At 39.4% G+C, this 16183-nt stretch overlaps 1 protein-coding gene and 1 pseudogene across 2 annotated transcripts in view; one reads left to right on the top strand and one right to left on the bottom strand.

The window, feature by feature from the left end:
- Fam104a (family with sequence similarity 104 member A) overlaps nucleotides 1-16183 on the top strand; it is a 20078-nt gene continuing 3895 nt past the window's right edge. The window contains exons 1-3 of one of the 2 annotated variants that reach the window (XM_047544200.1): nucleotides 1-253; nucleotides 4438-4537; nucleotides 15302-15364. In XM_047544200.1, coding sequence (XP_047400156.1) covers nucleotides 33-253; nucleotides 4438-4537; nucleotides 15302-15364 — 384 coding nt within the window. In that variant the 5' untranslated portion in view covers nucleotides 1-32. The remainder of the gene's footprint in view (nucleotides 254-4437; nucleotides 4538-15301; nucleotides 15365-16183) is intronic. The other variant, XM_047544201.1, reaches the window with a different exon arrangement.
- Nucleotides 7192-10982, bottom strand: LOC124981052 (programmed cell death protein 10-like; annotated as a pseudogene).

Here is a 16183-nt window from a genome sequence, read left to right on the forward strand (position 1 = left end):
CCGCAAGGGGGCGGTACCACGGCGGCTGCGACATGGGGGGGCGCGGAGGAGACGCCGGAAGTAGCGGTGGTACGGGTCCGACCGAGGGGTACTCACCGCCCGCAGCGTCCACCCGCGCGGCGGCTAGAGCCAAGGCCCGAGGGGGTGGGCGTGGCGGCCGCCAGAGCACGACCCGCTCTGTTCGCTCTTCGCGCGGGGCGGCGCCGCGTCGCTCCCCTCCACCAGCTGCCATGAGCGAGCGCCTCCGCCCCAGGTGAGAGAGAAGGGACCCCCTTCCTGCCCGGCCCCTCGCCTGGTGGCCGCGGGGATGAAGTCTGGCGTGCGCGAAGCGGGGGTCCACGAAGCCTGAGCGCTGCGGGGCTCCGTCGGGCCGCTCTGCGGCGGGGAGGCGGGGAGAGGGATGCGCGAGTGGCCGGGCGCCTGGTCCTGTGGTGCCTGCCGGAGGGGTGACTCCGGCTCCAGCGCTGCTCTTTCCGCCTTGTTCCTTCTGCTGTCTTTTCCTGTTTGGGAGGCCGTCCTGGGGGACAGACGGTGGCCCTGAAGCGTCCCTGTCTTCAATTTGGGCGGGTGGGGGATGGGAGGAATGTCTGGTCCTGGAGGGGCAGCCCCGGGGCGGGCGCCGCGCGCTCCCAAGGTCAGCAGCGGGGGTGGGCTGGACCCCGCCGCCGCGGGGCTTGGGAGGACGGCGCGCTGCCCGGGCGGTTGTGAGCCTGGGGGGGCGATGGCCAGGCGGCCGTGGTCTCGGCTGTGGCAGTAACAGGCAGGGTTCTAAACTGTTTTCAGCCGGGCCGTTTGACTCCGAAGGCGAGATGTTCACTGCCTAGCCACCCAGCCGGGCCTCAGCTGGAGTTCTTTATTATAATAATTATTATTATTTTCTGCAAGAAGCCCGGGAGGAGAAAGTTGGGGTGCATTACCCCAGAGTGAAGAAGATCAGCTTTATTTCAGATGAGAAAAATTCCTCATCATGGAGTTTGAAGTGAAAACCTGTAGATCACCAAGTCAGACTCTTTCCTCGAGGAAACAGATTTTAGAGAGATCAGTCAATTTATCCTGGTCTTTCCAGGTTCACAACTCTTTATTCCATAGTAGTTTCAGGCCTAAGTGAGATGGACCATAGGGTTACCTTCGTAGATTATGCTGAATCTTTTTTTGTTCCTTGTTTTCATTGGCTGTAAGTATAATTGGCAGTCTTTCCAAAGGAGGCGTCCCTGAAACACAGTTATTTTATGACATTGAGGTTATCAAAAGCATCCCGAGGTTGTTTGGTATCATAGTGAAAACATAGGGCTCCTCAGCCTGCATTGGATTATTGATTTGGGTCATGTAGCAAGTGGGGCATAAAGCACCTTATTTGCATGGAAGAGAAGAGTGGACTAAATTTGAATTTATAAGGTGCCTGCCAGAGTCATAGCTTGGTCTGTGGCATTAATGCCAAAAGGTATAATCTGACCGTACCAATAGGAACATGAAGCACTGATCTTGCCAATTATTAACAAGATTGTTGAAATGTTTGAATTAGGCCAGATTGAAATTATGGCCCAATTACAGACATGCCATCAGAATTAGGAACAGGATCTTAAGATAAAGTAAGCCTGATCTGACATTGTTTGCTTCCCAATCCCGGTTTATAGTTCCGATACTTTCTTGGGTCATCTCACATACCCAAAGAAGTCTAAATAATTTCCTGCAAAAATTCCTTTTATCCAGTACTGTACACAAATAATCTGAATGTGTTTATACACATGGTAGATTTCTATTATTTAGAATGTTTACAAATAATCTCAATGTTTATAATGGTAACTTTTTAAAAAGAAGTAATTTGGTTTGGACAGGCTTTTCTTGCCTGCTTTTCATTTAACCTGGCATTTAATGGAGGGTCATGAGCCAGGTCTGCCAGCTCCAGAGTCAGTTCATTTCTCTGTATCTGTCTTACCATCTCCAAGTCAGTTCATTTCTCTATGTTTCCTCACTTTTGAGGTGGGTTGATCTAAGATGGTGACTTTTTTCAAATTGTTCCCCAGAGTAGGCTGATAACCATAGTGTCTGGTGAGGGAGTCCTAATTTAAAACAATTTTTCTGTATACTTAGTTTCTTGTCCTAGTAAAAAACAAGATTTCTTTTACTTTGTTTTTTAAGGTTGAAAACCGGCCCCATAGTCTAAGATTACTTCTCTGCTTAGCCTCTAGAAGATGACAGGAAGGTTGGAGATAGATAAAATCACAAAAAGTGGTAGAATCGGCCATCCTGTGAAGTAGCAGATGCCAAACAGTCATCTGTACCTAGATGGTGAAGGGAGAATATAATTAATTACAGGGTGCCTGCCAAAATTATAACTTGGTCTGTGGCATTAATGTCAAAAGCTATAATCTGATCGTACTGACAGATGAGCATGAAGCAGTAATCTTGCCAATTAACAAGACTGGTGAAAGCAGAAAATTTCAAAGATGGACTCTACTCAGAGCCTAAAAAAGGGAGAATGAAGAATAGGTATGGTTCATTCTTAATCCATTACTACCTGAAGGAGAAAAACACCCACAGGCCAGAGAGATAATGTTGGTACCTTGAGAATCAACCGAATATGAGATAGGGATATTTTATGTGGCTTTCCCAGGGTTTAGTTGGAATTCATAAACCTACCTACTTTGTTCTTAAGATTCTCTTTTTCTTTTTTTAGGGGGCTATACAATCCCCTTGACATTCTTGACACTGGAAAGATACAACCCCTGTTATAAATGAGGAAATGGCAAATGGCAAATTTTAGTCAGGCTCATAAGTTTGGTTAGAGTGACTCAGCAACCCAAAGCATAATCAGCTGTTGACATACTGATGAAACCAGTGCTCAGGGACCAGCATCATGCCATTCAATGAGTTTCTCTTTGGTGTCAACTGGCTCCCAGCAGACAGTGTTTTTCTGCTGCAGCACATTCCCACATAAATTCTCTGATCATGTTCTTATGAAAGTAAAAGTTTCTTTGTCCAAATTTACAATTATAGCACATTCATTTAATCATTAACTTGGAATTCATCTAGTTTTTAACCTCCAAATATATAAAGAATAACATATAAGTAAGATCTAACCTAAGTGATGGTCTTATTTTACAAATAACTGCATCTTAGAATTAGGTAAACACTCACTTTTTATTATTCCAGATCTAAACTGGGGTCCATGCTCATTAATAAAGTTAGAAGTATTTAGAATGTTGCATCGTACAGGGAACAGAGGCAACACTGATAAAGTTTGTACAACATCCAGATTTCAACTCAAAACCTTAGATCAAGGGCCTGTCACAGAAGCCAACTCTACCCTCTTAAGAAGTTGATAATTGTATAGAAGATAGTATACCCCCCAAAAAGCTTATATTCTTTTCAAAAAGCACTTTTCCTCTCACTCGCCTTTTGTCTCTTTAATTATAGAAATTTGAACCTTTAAGCATTTTCTTCATAATATATGCTATGCATTGTGTGTGTGACCTCTGATTGGTCCTACCCTTTCTGCAGCAAAGGGAGCATCCTCCATCTGTGCTGTCCAGTGCAACAGGCACTGACTACACATGGCCATTTTGCACTAGAAATGTGGGTAGTGTGTCCTAGCAACTGGATTTTAAATTTTATTTAAATTTAAGTAACTATGTGGTTAATAATTACCGTATAGGACCTAACTGTTGGGGTTGGGGTTTAGAAATCCCGATGGCACTTAATTTTTGCATAGAGTGCATACCTTTTTGTCTCTCCCATATATCTAAGAGCACTTGTCTGAAAAAGATGTGATTTTTCTTTACACCCAGAAATTTTAAGCTGCTTATGATATGGTCTCAAAGTAACAACCTAGTTAAATGCAGTGACTATTATATCACAATAGAGCATGGCCAGAGCAGTCAGGTCAACATGACCAAGAGTTGCTCCTCCAGTGATTGCCCAGAAGAATATTCAAATCCTCTGGAGGGCACAGAGGTTTTGATTAGTGTGATAATTGGGGGAAAATCAGGGATGCAGAAAACTGAAGATAAGAAAGAGGCTACCATGAGTCTGTGATACTCCTGTGTGGCACCATTTTTATAAGGACTTTCAGGGCAAATAGTCAAAGGCAGCCACTTATCTCTTCAATGTTGTCGTATGGAAGGAAATAAAGTTAGGTAATTTGAAGTTGTCATTTCAGAGAATATGGAAAGAAGAAACATGGAGTTTGAAAGCTTAGTTATTAACCTCTTCTTATTTTGTTCCCAGCAGAGTTTGGATGTTGTCAGGCTTTTTAGAAATTAGTATTACTAATTTAAGCTTGACTGTGTTGCTGCTACTTCCAGCTTTTACCCTTTGGGATATCATGTGGTAAATTAAATTCTCTTAGGCAACAGGGCAGATTTATACCTTTTCAGTTTAAGTGTAAAAAGATCAATTGTTGGATTCTTTTCCCCCCTTCTTGTGTTTTAATTTCAGGAAAAGAAGAAGGAATGGCAATGAAGAAGATAACCATCTTCCCCCCCAGACCAAAAGGAGTAGTAGAAACCCTGTCTTTCAGGATTCCTGGGACACAGAGGTAGGAAATGTGGTAATAGACTGAGTTGTTTTCACTGCTTAACTAAATAACCTAGTTTATGTCATGTAATTAAAAGAAAAGAAATTTGTTCAGAGAACAAACGTGATCTTATTTAATTAAAGTGGTTTCAACCTTTTTCTTTTTTTTAGTCTTGACCCCTTTGAGGAGTTATGTACCCTCTTCACAGCAAAGCAGTGTATGCTTACGCATATTTTCTCCCTGCCTCCCTCCCTCCCTCCCCCTTTCTCTGTCTCCACACACACACCACACAGGTATTTATAGAAGTGTCGTGGACCTTTGAAAACCTGTCTCTGAACACCTATTTTATAATTCAGCAACCAGTAATCATCCTTAAGATAAACATATCCTGTTGCTTGAATTCAGTGGAAACTTTGTGCAGATTATGTAAAATGTGTGTGTATGCACGATGCCATTTTGAAGTGTTTTTACTTTTCATTATGTTCTAGAAAGAACTCTGTCCATCAGGTGGAGGGAGGGATTGGATGGAGGGAAGTGCTCTTGAAGTTTTCTACAACTTTGGTTTCCTGAAAGTGGGAAGAATTTTTTTGTGTAATTAGAAGGCTACTCTGTGGTGGAGAAAGAAAGCCAGTATTAACGTAAAGCTATATTAAATTATGCACCTTAAACTTTTGATCCTTAAAACTTGTCGCAGTAATGGAGAAATGCTACAATGACAGATTCCTAAATCATAGCCTTGTACTTTATAGAATTCTCACACACTAGAATGAATTATTCTTTAATTAGTTCCTGATAACAAGATTTGGCCTATATCCTCTCTTCCCTTACCAGCAGTCCAAAGTCATTCCCCCAAAGGGGAAAATCTGTTACTCCCATGTAGGTAATATTCAGGAACAGTTAATGAACAGGTTGAGATTAGAATATTCCTTCTGTGGAGACCTGAATTCTCGTAGCCTTTTTTGTCCCTCTTAAAATCTTACCTGCTTTTTTCAATTTCTTTTTTTATGGTTAATAGAAAAATAATGTGCGCTTTCATTTAGTATGATAATCGGAGAATCTCAGGAATGAAAGAAAACCAAAGATGAGAGGCTGCCATGAACTTTGTGATGAAACTATTTAACAGTAATGGAGTTTCCGTTACTCTTGAATTGTAGGACTATCACTGAAAGAGTGCAGAGATGACTTCATAACGTGAGCATCAGTATTTCCTTCCTAGATCTGTATGTAAACTCTGGTGTCTGATGTTCTCATTGGTTCAAGGGAGTAGTAGGCCTAACTCATCATGTATCAATCACTTCCCCCTGTCACAGTTTTTTTTTTTTGGGAGCTGGGGATCGAACCCAGGGCCTTGTGCTTACAAGGCAAGTACTCTACCGACTGAGCTATCTCCCCAGTGCCCTGTCTACAGTTTTGATTACCGAGAACAGAAAGGAAAATCATCAGCTTTTTGTTTTTACATTAAACATTTCTGTTGTTTTAACTAAACCAGACACATTAGGATTCGTTTTTGTTGGTTTTTATTTTTGGTCTTAATTGTTTGCAGAAAATGGCCTTTACTCAATTCTAAAGTTTATACATTGGTATCAGAAGAAAACAGTGTCTTGTTCTTTAACCTCTTGGATCATGTATCTTGTTCTAACTTGTCTAAAGACATTGAGCTGTTGAACAACTCTGCAATCATTTCTCTACAGCATGAACTAGATTGTCTTCATTATAATCTAAGGTCTATATGGTAGTTTTTATCTGAACCTGCGGGTGGTCAGGGTCCACCCGTGGGCTATTGTAGTCATTAGGTCCAGCCTTGCTGACTGAGCATTTGCCCACGCAACCTGCTGTGCTGTGCTGTGCTCCCTCTGTGACGGCATCAGCAAGGAACGAGGGCAAATGAACTGGATGAGAGCTGGAGAGGCAAAAGGCAGGGGAGATCTCTTCAAATGGGCAGTGAAGCCCTGAGTCATTGAGTTTTCTCTACTGGAATATATTCTATTTATTTTTTTGCAGTACTGGGGATTGAGCTCAGGGCCTCACACCTTCTAGACAAGTGCTCCACCACTTTGCTGCATCTCCAGCCCTGGAATAGAGTCTTATGTTTGTAGCACAAAAACAAGTTTAGAGATATTTGGCTCCTTTTCAACAATTATGTAAATAAAAGGGAAAATAATGTTATTAATTTTGTTAATAATTTATATACTGAAGTATTTTATTATTAACATGATTAATAAAAGGGTTGCTTTTAATTCTAAGCTGGGGCCAGTTTTCCTTTAGAAAAACTCAGATTAAGAGGAACCATTCCTTGTGCCTTTCCTGAAATACCTTAATTCTAAAATTTGTTTTCTTGTAACTTGAACTTTTATTTGGGAGGAATTTGTTTAAATATTAAGAAAGATTTAAAATTGTTACTTTTAACTAATTTCTGAAAGTGACTTTTCCCTCCTAAATGTGATAATATTGGCAGTTATGGGAAAGTTTAGCTTATGTTAAACTGTGTTATAAGGACCTCTGTTATCTGTAAGTTGGAGAGAGTTCCTCTTTCCTGGATGCTATGCGGATCAAAAATGAATTGATTTGTCATGTTAGTTAGATTGAGAGAACCTTCGTACATTTTCTTCCTTCCATTTTAGTAGGAGGAGAAAAATTTCTACTTCCCTGATGGAAAAATTGGGGCACAGAAAACATCACTTGCCCAAAGATACCCGTTCAGTAAGAGGCGGGTAAGGAGCAGGGCCCTGGAGCTTGATAGCTGAGCTGCTTGCTCCTAATGGTGATGTGGGCTGGGCTGCCTCACAGAAGAAAGGAGACACATCCAGGCAGCCAGGTCCCAAGCTCCTCTTGAATTGTAGCAACAGAGAAGAATCATTTTCCACCGTCTTTTCTTTTTTGTGCTACCAGGTATTGAACCCAGGGGTGCTCTACCACTGAGCTAAATCCAATCACACTTCCCACAACCTTTTTTAAAAAAATATTTTGAGGCAGGAGCTCATTAAGTTGCCCAGGCTGCCTTTGAACTTGTGAGCCTCCTGCCTCAGCCTCCACAGCTAGGATTACAGACCTGTGTCACCATACTTGGTTCCTCTACCTGTCTAAATATTTTTCCAAGTAGTGCCATGGTATAGCATTGGTTGGAAAGCACTTTTAGATTTCTATCAAGAAAAAACAAAGAAGTAGTTAGGGTGTAGTGTTTTTTCCCCCAAACTCTAGTTGGTGCTCAAAGACTGAATTTTAATTTTAGGATAGGATACTGCTTTTTTCAATTAAGCTAAAATCTGTTACCAGTATAATATTAAATATTTTTGTTGTTAACTCATTCCAGATGAATCATGTTAGCCCAAGTTAGGCTTGATTCTCCTTGGTGAGCAAGAAGTGAAATAATTTATCAATTTGGGACTTCCCAGTGGGTCCTATATAAAGGTAGCAGTGTTGTCTTATCTGGGGCAGCTCTTTGGATGGGTAGAAACTGGCTAGATTTAACTTAGTTGTATTTGTTCTCTTAGGGATCAGCCTTTTTAGTTTGAATTGTATCTTTATGTGTAGTAGGAGTAAGGTTCTTTGCCTTCAGTTTTAATATCTTTATCTACAAATGACATAGAAGTTTCCATGTATATCTGACTTCTGGTCATTAGATATATTCTTTGTAAAAAGTACTTCTATTTGAGTGAATAAAAGCAATGCCTTTTTTAAATAGGAAGACTGAATTTTGTGTTTTAACTTCTCTTTCCAAGATCATTTTGATTGAGCACTGTGAAAAATGTAGAGATAAAACATAAATGGCTTACCTAGAACATCCTGAAACTTTTTCTTATCTCTGCTAGAAGGGGAAACTTGATGTTCATAATCTAAAATCCCAAGGGTACTCTTAGTGAGAGTGCAGAGGCATGTCAGACCAAAAAAATAATAGAACCAGGTCATCCATGTGACTTTAAAATTAGTGTTTTATAATTCAGCTTGTTTTATTTTAAATTATTTTTAGTTGTAGATGGACACAATACCTTTATTTATTTATTTTTATGTGGTGCTGAGGATTGAACCCAGTGCCCCACACATGCTAGGCAAGTGCTCTGCTAATGAGCCACAACCGCAGCCCTAAATCAGCTTGTTTTAACCAAGCAGAATTAAATGGCAGCAGGAGTATTTAGCCTAATATGTATGTATGTATTTATGACTAAGGATCAAACCCAGTGCCTCCTGCATGCTAGTCAAGTGCTCTACCACTGAGCTACATTCCTACCCCTTGCTTAATTTTAAAAAATGGTTAGAGCTCTTAGATTTTACTCCATTCTCATTTTTAATCTTTCTCAGGGTAGTAGATACATCCTAAGGTACAGAACTGTTTTGATAGGCTCTCTTTTGGGTGAAATTATTAGGGTTATGTGTTTTACCCTGTAGCAAATTAACTCTAAAAATTAGCTTCTTAAAGAGTTCACTCAAGACGGAGGAAGTCCTGTCAGTCTAATTTGCAGTGTATGTTTTAAGAAACTGGCGCACAGTGTAAGTGATGTGTGGTATCACCTCCCAGCTACCGGGAGGCTACCAGGTAGGTAGGAAACTGGCTGACTATTGCAGAGACATACATACATATCTTTTTCTGCAAGTAGAATTATTTTTTGACCTGTGGAAATTTAAAGAAAATGACATGATAAATAATAGGATGTCATTAGGAAGGAATTTAAAACACAGTACATGGTCTAACTTCACCTTATAAAGGAAATAGGTACAGAAAGGATGTTATTTGTTCATGGAGACAGAAAAGTTAACAACTGCTTTTTCTTTTTTAAAATTTTAGTTTAACATGTAATATCTTTATAAATGATAAATTCTGATTTTTCCCCTTTATTTTATAAATGAAACTGAAATCATTTAACATGAATCCTTGATATATAATTTCCTTAAAATTTCTCTGTGGTGAAACAAAAGCGCATGTAATTAAAGAGTATATGTAATATCAACATGACAATTTCAAACCAACTGTTGATGTAGCTTTAAATTATTATTAATTGTGCCAGTGTTTGAAAAAATAAGTGTACAAAACTTATTAAGGCCCAGCATACCAGAAATACTTAATTTCTCAGAGTAAAATCTAAAATGTTACACAGTTCAAAAAGTAGCATTGTTTGGAGATATTATAAACTGACATCTCTTAGAAGTTTCTTAAAACAAGACTAGAAATAATGAAAAATATTCACTATCTCCTATGTAACAACTAACAAACATTTCCATCCACTGCTTTTTGCCCAAAGTGATTAAGGACAAAAAGTATAATGAAAAATATTCAGTATCTCCTATGTAACAACTAACAAACATTTCCATCCACTGCTTTTTGCCCAAAGTGATTAAGGACAAAAAGTATATTTTTTATAAACTGCAATTAAGTTCCCATTAGAAGTTGTTTCGACATCATATCAAGTTGTTTTGGCCTTCTGTTCCTACACACACACACATCTTTATTCAAGTAAAGAAAAGTTTACCAGATGAAAACTATTTGTTGGCAAATATATGTAAACGATATTTGCATTAAATGTTGATACATTAGTTTGTAGTTTATTACTTTCAAGTTAAAATGCTAGAAATGAACTCCAATATTTATAGTTCTTTTAAGGAGTGTTATATAGTGACACATTAAGGTGTAGATTCTTTTGGCATATTATTCTTTATAAAGAATGATAATAGCAAAAGTGATGTGAAATGTTCAGTGTGAGGTTATGATTAAGCTGTAGTTTACAAAAATAAGGTAAGATGGCAATAATGCCATTCAGCATCCTGGATTAGATCCTTTCAGATAGGGTTGATACTTTATACAAATTTTCAAATAGATAAAGGCAGTTTAATACTGCCACTGAGAAGTTTATCTTTTGGCATACGGCTTTCAGTCCACAGTTTTGAAGATCTTGATACTGAAGTATTAAGTTGGTTTGATGACTTAGTGGATTGGCACTCATGAACACATTTATTGCCTTGCCATCTTTATGTGTTTTCAGAATATCGCTGCAACTTTTGGAGTACATTATAGGTGTTTTATTTTGGTGTTCAAGTGCCCTGCGGTTCTGACACTGATGTTTCTTGAAGACATTATTCACTGTATGGAGAAGTTCTCCTGTTGTACTAACTGTATCATTGATTGCAGAAACCTTGCTCTGTCCTTGATCTCATCTGGAATTTTACTGAGATTCTGTGTAAGTGCTCATGCCTTTTCATTTAGGTCTGGAATTCTGACTTGATCATTAAGTCATGTACTCTTCTCCATCATCAGCTGCCATATGAAGAAGGATCTCCATGAAGTTAACGTCTACACTTTTTTTCTCTAAAATTTTCATAGTGGTATCTTGTGTGAGACCTGGATTTTCTTTTTCAACCTTAATGGAAGTGTCTGAGATGCAAATCTTTCTAGCTCATTAAACACAGGATACTTAACCACATAGAGTGGTATAGAAACCTTGGAAGTGGTCTCAGTTTCATCCTTCATCTCTTCCATTGTAAACCTCCTTCAAAATCCAAATACAGTACAAAAAGCAAACCTAAAATGCAGAGGAATCTGTATTCCTGAGGCACTGACCTCACTTCCCACCTTCGGAGCCCTCTTTAACTCCTGAATCAAGTCACTCTGGCAGTGCTGAAAGGACCCCATCACCTGCATTTTCTCTCCTCGCTTATTTAGAAAGTGTTTTTTAATTAATTCCCTGAATTAATTTGGAATCTTATGATCTCACCAGTGTTAGCAAACCTGGAGCTTTCCGAAATTATTGGGCACTTAAACATGCTCTAATAGACTTGTCTAGGATTCTCTCTCACGTTCAGTCCAGATCCTGCAGCTGTCTTAGAATGAAAATGAACTTCATTATGACTCCAGAGAATATATTCTATGAGTGAGATTTCTTTTTCTCTTTTGAAGCTCATGTAAATTAAGTGCACCAATGAATGGGGAAGTGGAGATGGAAGGAAACTGGGGCTTGGAAGAAGATAAAAATATTAGGTTGATCTGCTTTTCTAATTAAGAAGAGAAAACATGGTTCAAAATAATAAATATACACATATATTCTGGTTCCTTTTTTACGTTTTACGAAGCAGAGCTTTCAGCAGATTCCTCCCTGGACAGCTTTCTAAAGAGTATTAGTAAATATAGTCTTTAGACGTGTTTTGTTTCTGCCGTGAGCATAGATGGGTTTGCTTTTAAACTGACTTCACACCCTAGAAAAATAAAATCAAAGGCAGGCCTTACTGGGGTGAGTAATGTGAGGCCTGTGGCCTGAGAAAATAAACTGCCTCAGCTTATCCTCTCCTTCACAGCGTACACTTACCTGGCCCTCTGCCTTTGTGCTGTGTGTTCTCTTGACTCCTGAGAGCCTCGTCTGGCACTTCGCAGATTCTTCTTATCCGTGGGTTATTTTGCTGACCTCTGAGGTTCTCTTTTCCTTCCTACCTCTTCTCTTCAGCTTCCTCTTTTCTTCAACATGACCCCCAGCTGGCTTTGTTGTCTGCAGCCACTGAGGATATTTTCTCATCAGCCTTCCCCTCTTCTTCTTTGCGCCTGGTTCCCCCCTTGGCTCCTCCTTCGCTTGAGGTTCACCATTGGGCTTTCCACTGAGCAGATGTGCGTTGAGCATCTGCTGGTAGCTATGCATGTTCTGGGTCCTCCAGGACAACTGGATGTTTCCCTCTGCAGTCTCCCTGCCATTCTTCTCTGGGGTGTGGCACATATTCCTTTACCTTCCCACAGTGACTCAGGCCTGCCTCCTGCTGTGTTAGGAGACCTCCCAGTGGGACTCTTTTCTGTCTCCCCCGTCTCATTCATCACACACAGATCCCTGGATTCCTCACTCCCCAGGGTAGACCTGAGCATGGCTTATCTGCTCAGAAATGTTGCCTGCAGATTCCAGGGCTCTTCCATTTGGTTATGACCTCTCTTGTATTTCTCTCTCACCAGCTCCTGCTGTGAGCCCAGTCACACCACGCTGCTAGATCTTGCTATCCAGCACACTCTTCTCTTCTGACTTTGCTCTGGATTTTCCAGATTGTCCTTCCATGCCTATTAAAAATCTTCCTCTTCCTTCTAGGCCCAGCAGATGTCATTCACAAAGGAGCCTCTCCCCATTGCTGGAGTTCTGTCATTGGGGTAGCTATGGGCTGTGGTTATCAGTGGATGCATGGCCACCATTTTCTTTTTGATTAAGCTCAGTAAATATTAACTGAATCACTGAGCAGCCCTGTGAAATGCCTCTTGCTGAACATGTTATTGTTCAGCAATTAGATGTGAAAACCACGTGTGCCCTGCTGCTTACAGGTGTTGTCTCACAGTGGCACCCTGACACGTACACTTAAAGCCCGGAGGTGATTCCACAGTGGACTATGAGGACAGTTGTTTTGTCGGTCTCACCCAGGTATCTGTAGTTACAAGTTTATAATGGTAGACTTTATTGTTGCCTAAACTAATGTAGAATCCTCCCTTTTCTGAACAGATTTTCAAAACAGCACTCTTTTGTGTTGCTTTCATATATCATATAGGGAGGTTCTTGGTCAGAGTTTCATCAACTTATTTTGCTTGTGTTGATGAATTTGCAAGTGTCTTTTATTTCACACATCATGGCCTTATTTTCTTTTGACTGCTACTACGAATTTCTCATGAAAATAGCATGGTCAATGTTATTGCTAAGTCTGTTTTTTTTTCTTTTTTTTTTTGCGGTACTGGGGATTGAACCCAGGGCCTTGTGCTTGCGAGGCAAACACTACCAACTGAGCTATATCCCCAGCCTAAGTCTGAATGAATAATTCAGATAAAAGAAAATGAGCTTTGTAATGATTCTATGCTAGGATAGCATTTTAACTTTCATGACCATGAACTATCCAATACCTTCCATCTCAATCTAATAATTAAAAAGCATCACCAGGTGGGGGCAGTCTGATTTTTTTTTTCCTCTTTCAGTTTTTTTGTTTTAAATGACAAAACCATTTTGCTTCTATGAATGCCATTAAGGCACTAATAGAAACTTAAAATTCACTTTTATGCCTTTGAGTTAAAAGTAAATAATGTTCTTTCCTTCTTCCCATAAAGCAGGCCGCTTTTTCACAGTGTTCCAAGATCAATTACAATAACTTTCAGACTTTTTCAGCCCTGTCCTACAGAAAAGTGCTGTGTTTTGTGACAGACTATGTATCATATATATTTGTGAATCATTGAAGAAAGCCTTCACAGAGGAGTTATCCTTACCAGGTTGTACTTTGTTCTTCCTTTAGGCTGGGTAGACCCACCAGTGAGTTTCACCCTCAATTTGAAAAATCCTGGCCCATCTGTAGATTATAAGGTATTCCCAAAGCCTCTCCAACAGTGAGAAGCCTGGACTGAGCTAGAATAAAAAGCTGAGTGCCTTTGAGAGACATGTATTGTTCTCTGAGTGGTTTATAATGTTTCATATGTATTAGAAGTACATTTTCCTGATCTTATATAGGCACTCTTTTATTGGGGTAAACATACCATTGGCCTGCTTGATGGAAGTGACTATAACTAAAGCAATTTTGGACGTCTTATTTAAAAAAAATAGTGTCTGAAATGTGGGTGTTGGGATGAATTTCTACTCTTCTTTTTTGGGGAAGGGACCAGGGATTGAACTCAGGGGCACTCAACCACTAAGCCACATCCCCAGCTCTACTTTGTATTTTATTTAGAGACAAGGACTCACTGAGTTTTGCTGAGGCTGGCTTTGAACTCACAATCGAGCCTCCTGCCTCAGTCTCCCAAGCTGCTGGGATTATAGGTGTGAGCCACCAGGTCCCGTGAATTTCCACTCTTCTTGATTGAGGTTGCTTTTAGTGCTGTATCGTCTTAAAGCCACATCCTTCAGAAAGCCTTGCTTTTCCTCTGTAGGCTGGCAGAGAACAAGAGCATCCATCATACAAAACTACTGTATGCGTGTAGCTAAAGACCTCTTGGCTTTATAACCTGGGCCTTTCACATGCATGAAGGAAGACCTGGGCTCTACACCAGATGGAGCTGTTTCCTTGTCTCAGGATGAGGGATGAAAAAGATCCTTTGCAAGAGGCATATTCTTCTGAGGAGGTCTTCACTTCCAGAAAGCGTTAGAAGTTCTTTAGTTAAGGGAGATAAAACAGTCTTTCGACAGGGATTGGTACTTTTAGAATCTCAGTCTTGAGTTGGAAGGAACTAAAAACCTTATTGGTTTGTAGTAGCAATTTAGTTCACTTGCTCATGATCAAATTTTGTCCTCAACTTACTTTCTTGTGCAGAAAATGAAAATACTAAAAATAGAAGATCCAATTCTAAATGCTTAGTCACATACATCCTTCCATAGTGTTTGTGATATGCATGTACATAGGTATATATTTAAAAAATTTTTTTTAAAAACTAACATATACTAAAAACAGATATAAAAAGATGTTGAGACTCTTCCTTGTGTTAGAACATGTGCATTTGTACCATTATTGTTAATGACTGGGTATAATTCTGTAGTATGTATATAATAAATACATTGTAATTTAACCAATTCCCTATTGTTGGATGTTTGGGGTGATTTCCAGTTTTTAGCTATTGTAAAAAAGGCTAAACAGTAAACATTTTTATACATGTCATTATAAAATTTTAAGTTTTTTTGAATGAACTACAAATTTCAAGTGTACTTACCATCTTTTTAAGTAGTTACTCTATAGGAATCTTTTCAATGGTTTAAAGAATTTTTACCTTTTCTGATTATACTTTGCTCTACTATAGTATGAAGAAAATATAATTTGAGATAAAAAATTGACTTCCTTCAAACTGATTCTAGTTCTTGCCTTAATTTTCAGACAGTACCTGTAACGAAAAACAGTAAAGAAAACAGACTAAGAGGAAACAAAGCGTTCTGCGCGGTGGGTTTCTGATCCAGTGTAGTGACCTATTCATTAAACCTTCATGACTTTCTTAAGGGGTATGTGGCCATCCTAGGTTGTTATACTAGGTTAGGAGAGGTCTTTGTAGAGTAAAATTTTCAAGTTGGCTTTTTACTTCAAAAGTGATTCTGACATAAGCTGGGCATGATGGCACATGTTTGTAATCCCAGCAACTTGGGAGGCTGCAACAGGATGATGGCGAGTTCAAGGCCAGCCTTGGCAACTTGGTGAGACCCTGTCTGAAAATAAATAAAAATGATTAGGGATGTAGCTCAGTGATAAAGTGCACATGGATTCAATCCCCAGTAACAACCCCTGCACCCCCCAAAAAAGTGACTGGCATAAATTAAAAGGACATACATGTATATGTATGTACTCTTTTTATAATGACATATATAATACATTACAAAAAAGCTATAGTGGAGGGTAGAAAAAAATTAAGCAATTGTAATCCTTCCATTCTAGTATAACTACTATGATTTGCTTTCTTTCCAGTGCCTTATGTGGAGATCGCATAGTTATAAACTGTTATTTCAAAACCAGTGTCTTTGAGGGTAAAGTTGAATGTATCAAAGGGGCGAGTTAAAAAATAACATGTATCAGATCATCATTAGAATCCTAATTTTCTCATGATTTATTCCTTCTAGTATTATTTAGGTAAATAGACAATAGGAATTACTAAGCAGGTGCATATTCAAACACCATATTAACATACAAAGGTAAATTGTAAAATGCCATTAATTCTGAAATGGATCCTTGGCAGTACCTTCCATTTTACAAATCCTGTCAGAAAGTAGG

This window comes from Sciurus carolinensis, chromosome 3 (assembly GCF_902686445.1).
Source record: "Sciurus carolinensis chromosome 3, mSciCar1.2, whole genome shotgun sequence".
NCBI classification, from domain to species: Eukaryota; Metazoa; Chordata; class Mammalia; order Rodentia; family Sciuridae; genus Sciurus; species Sciurus carolinensis.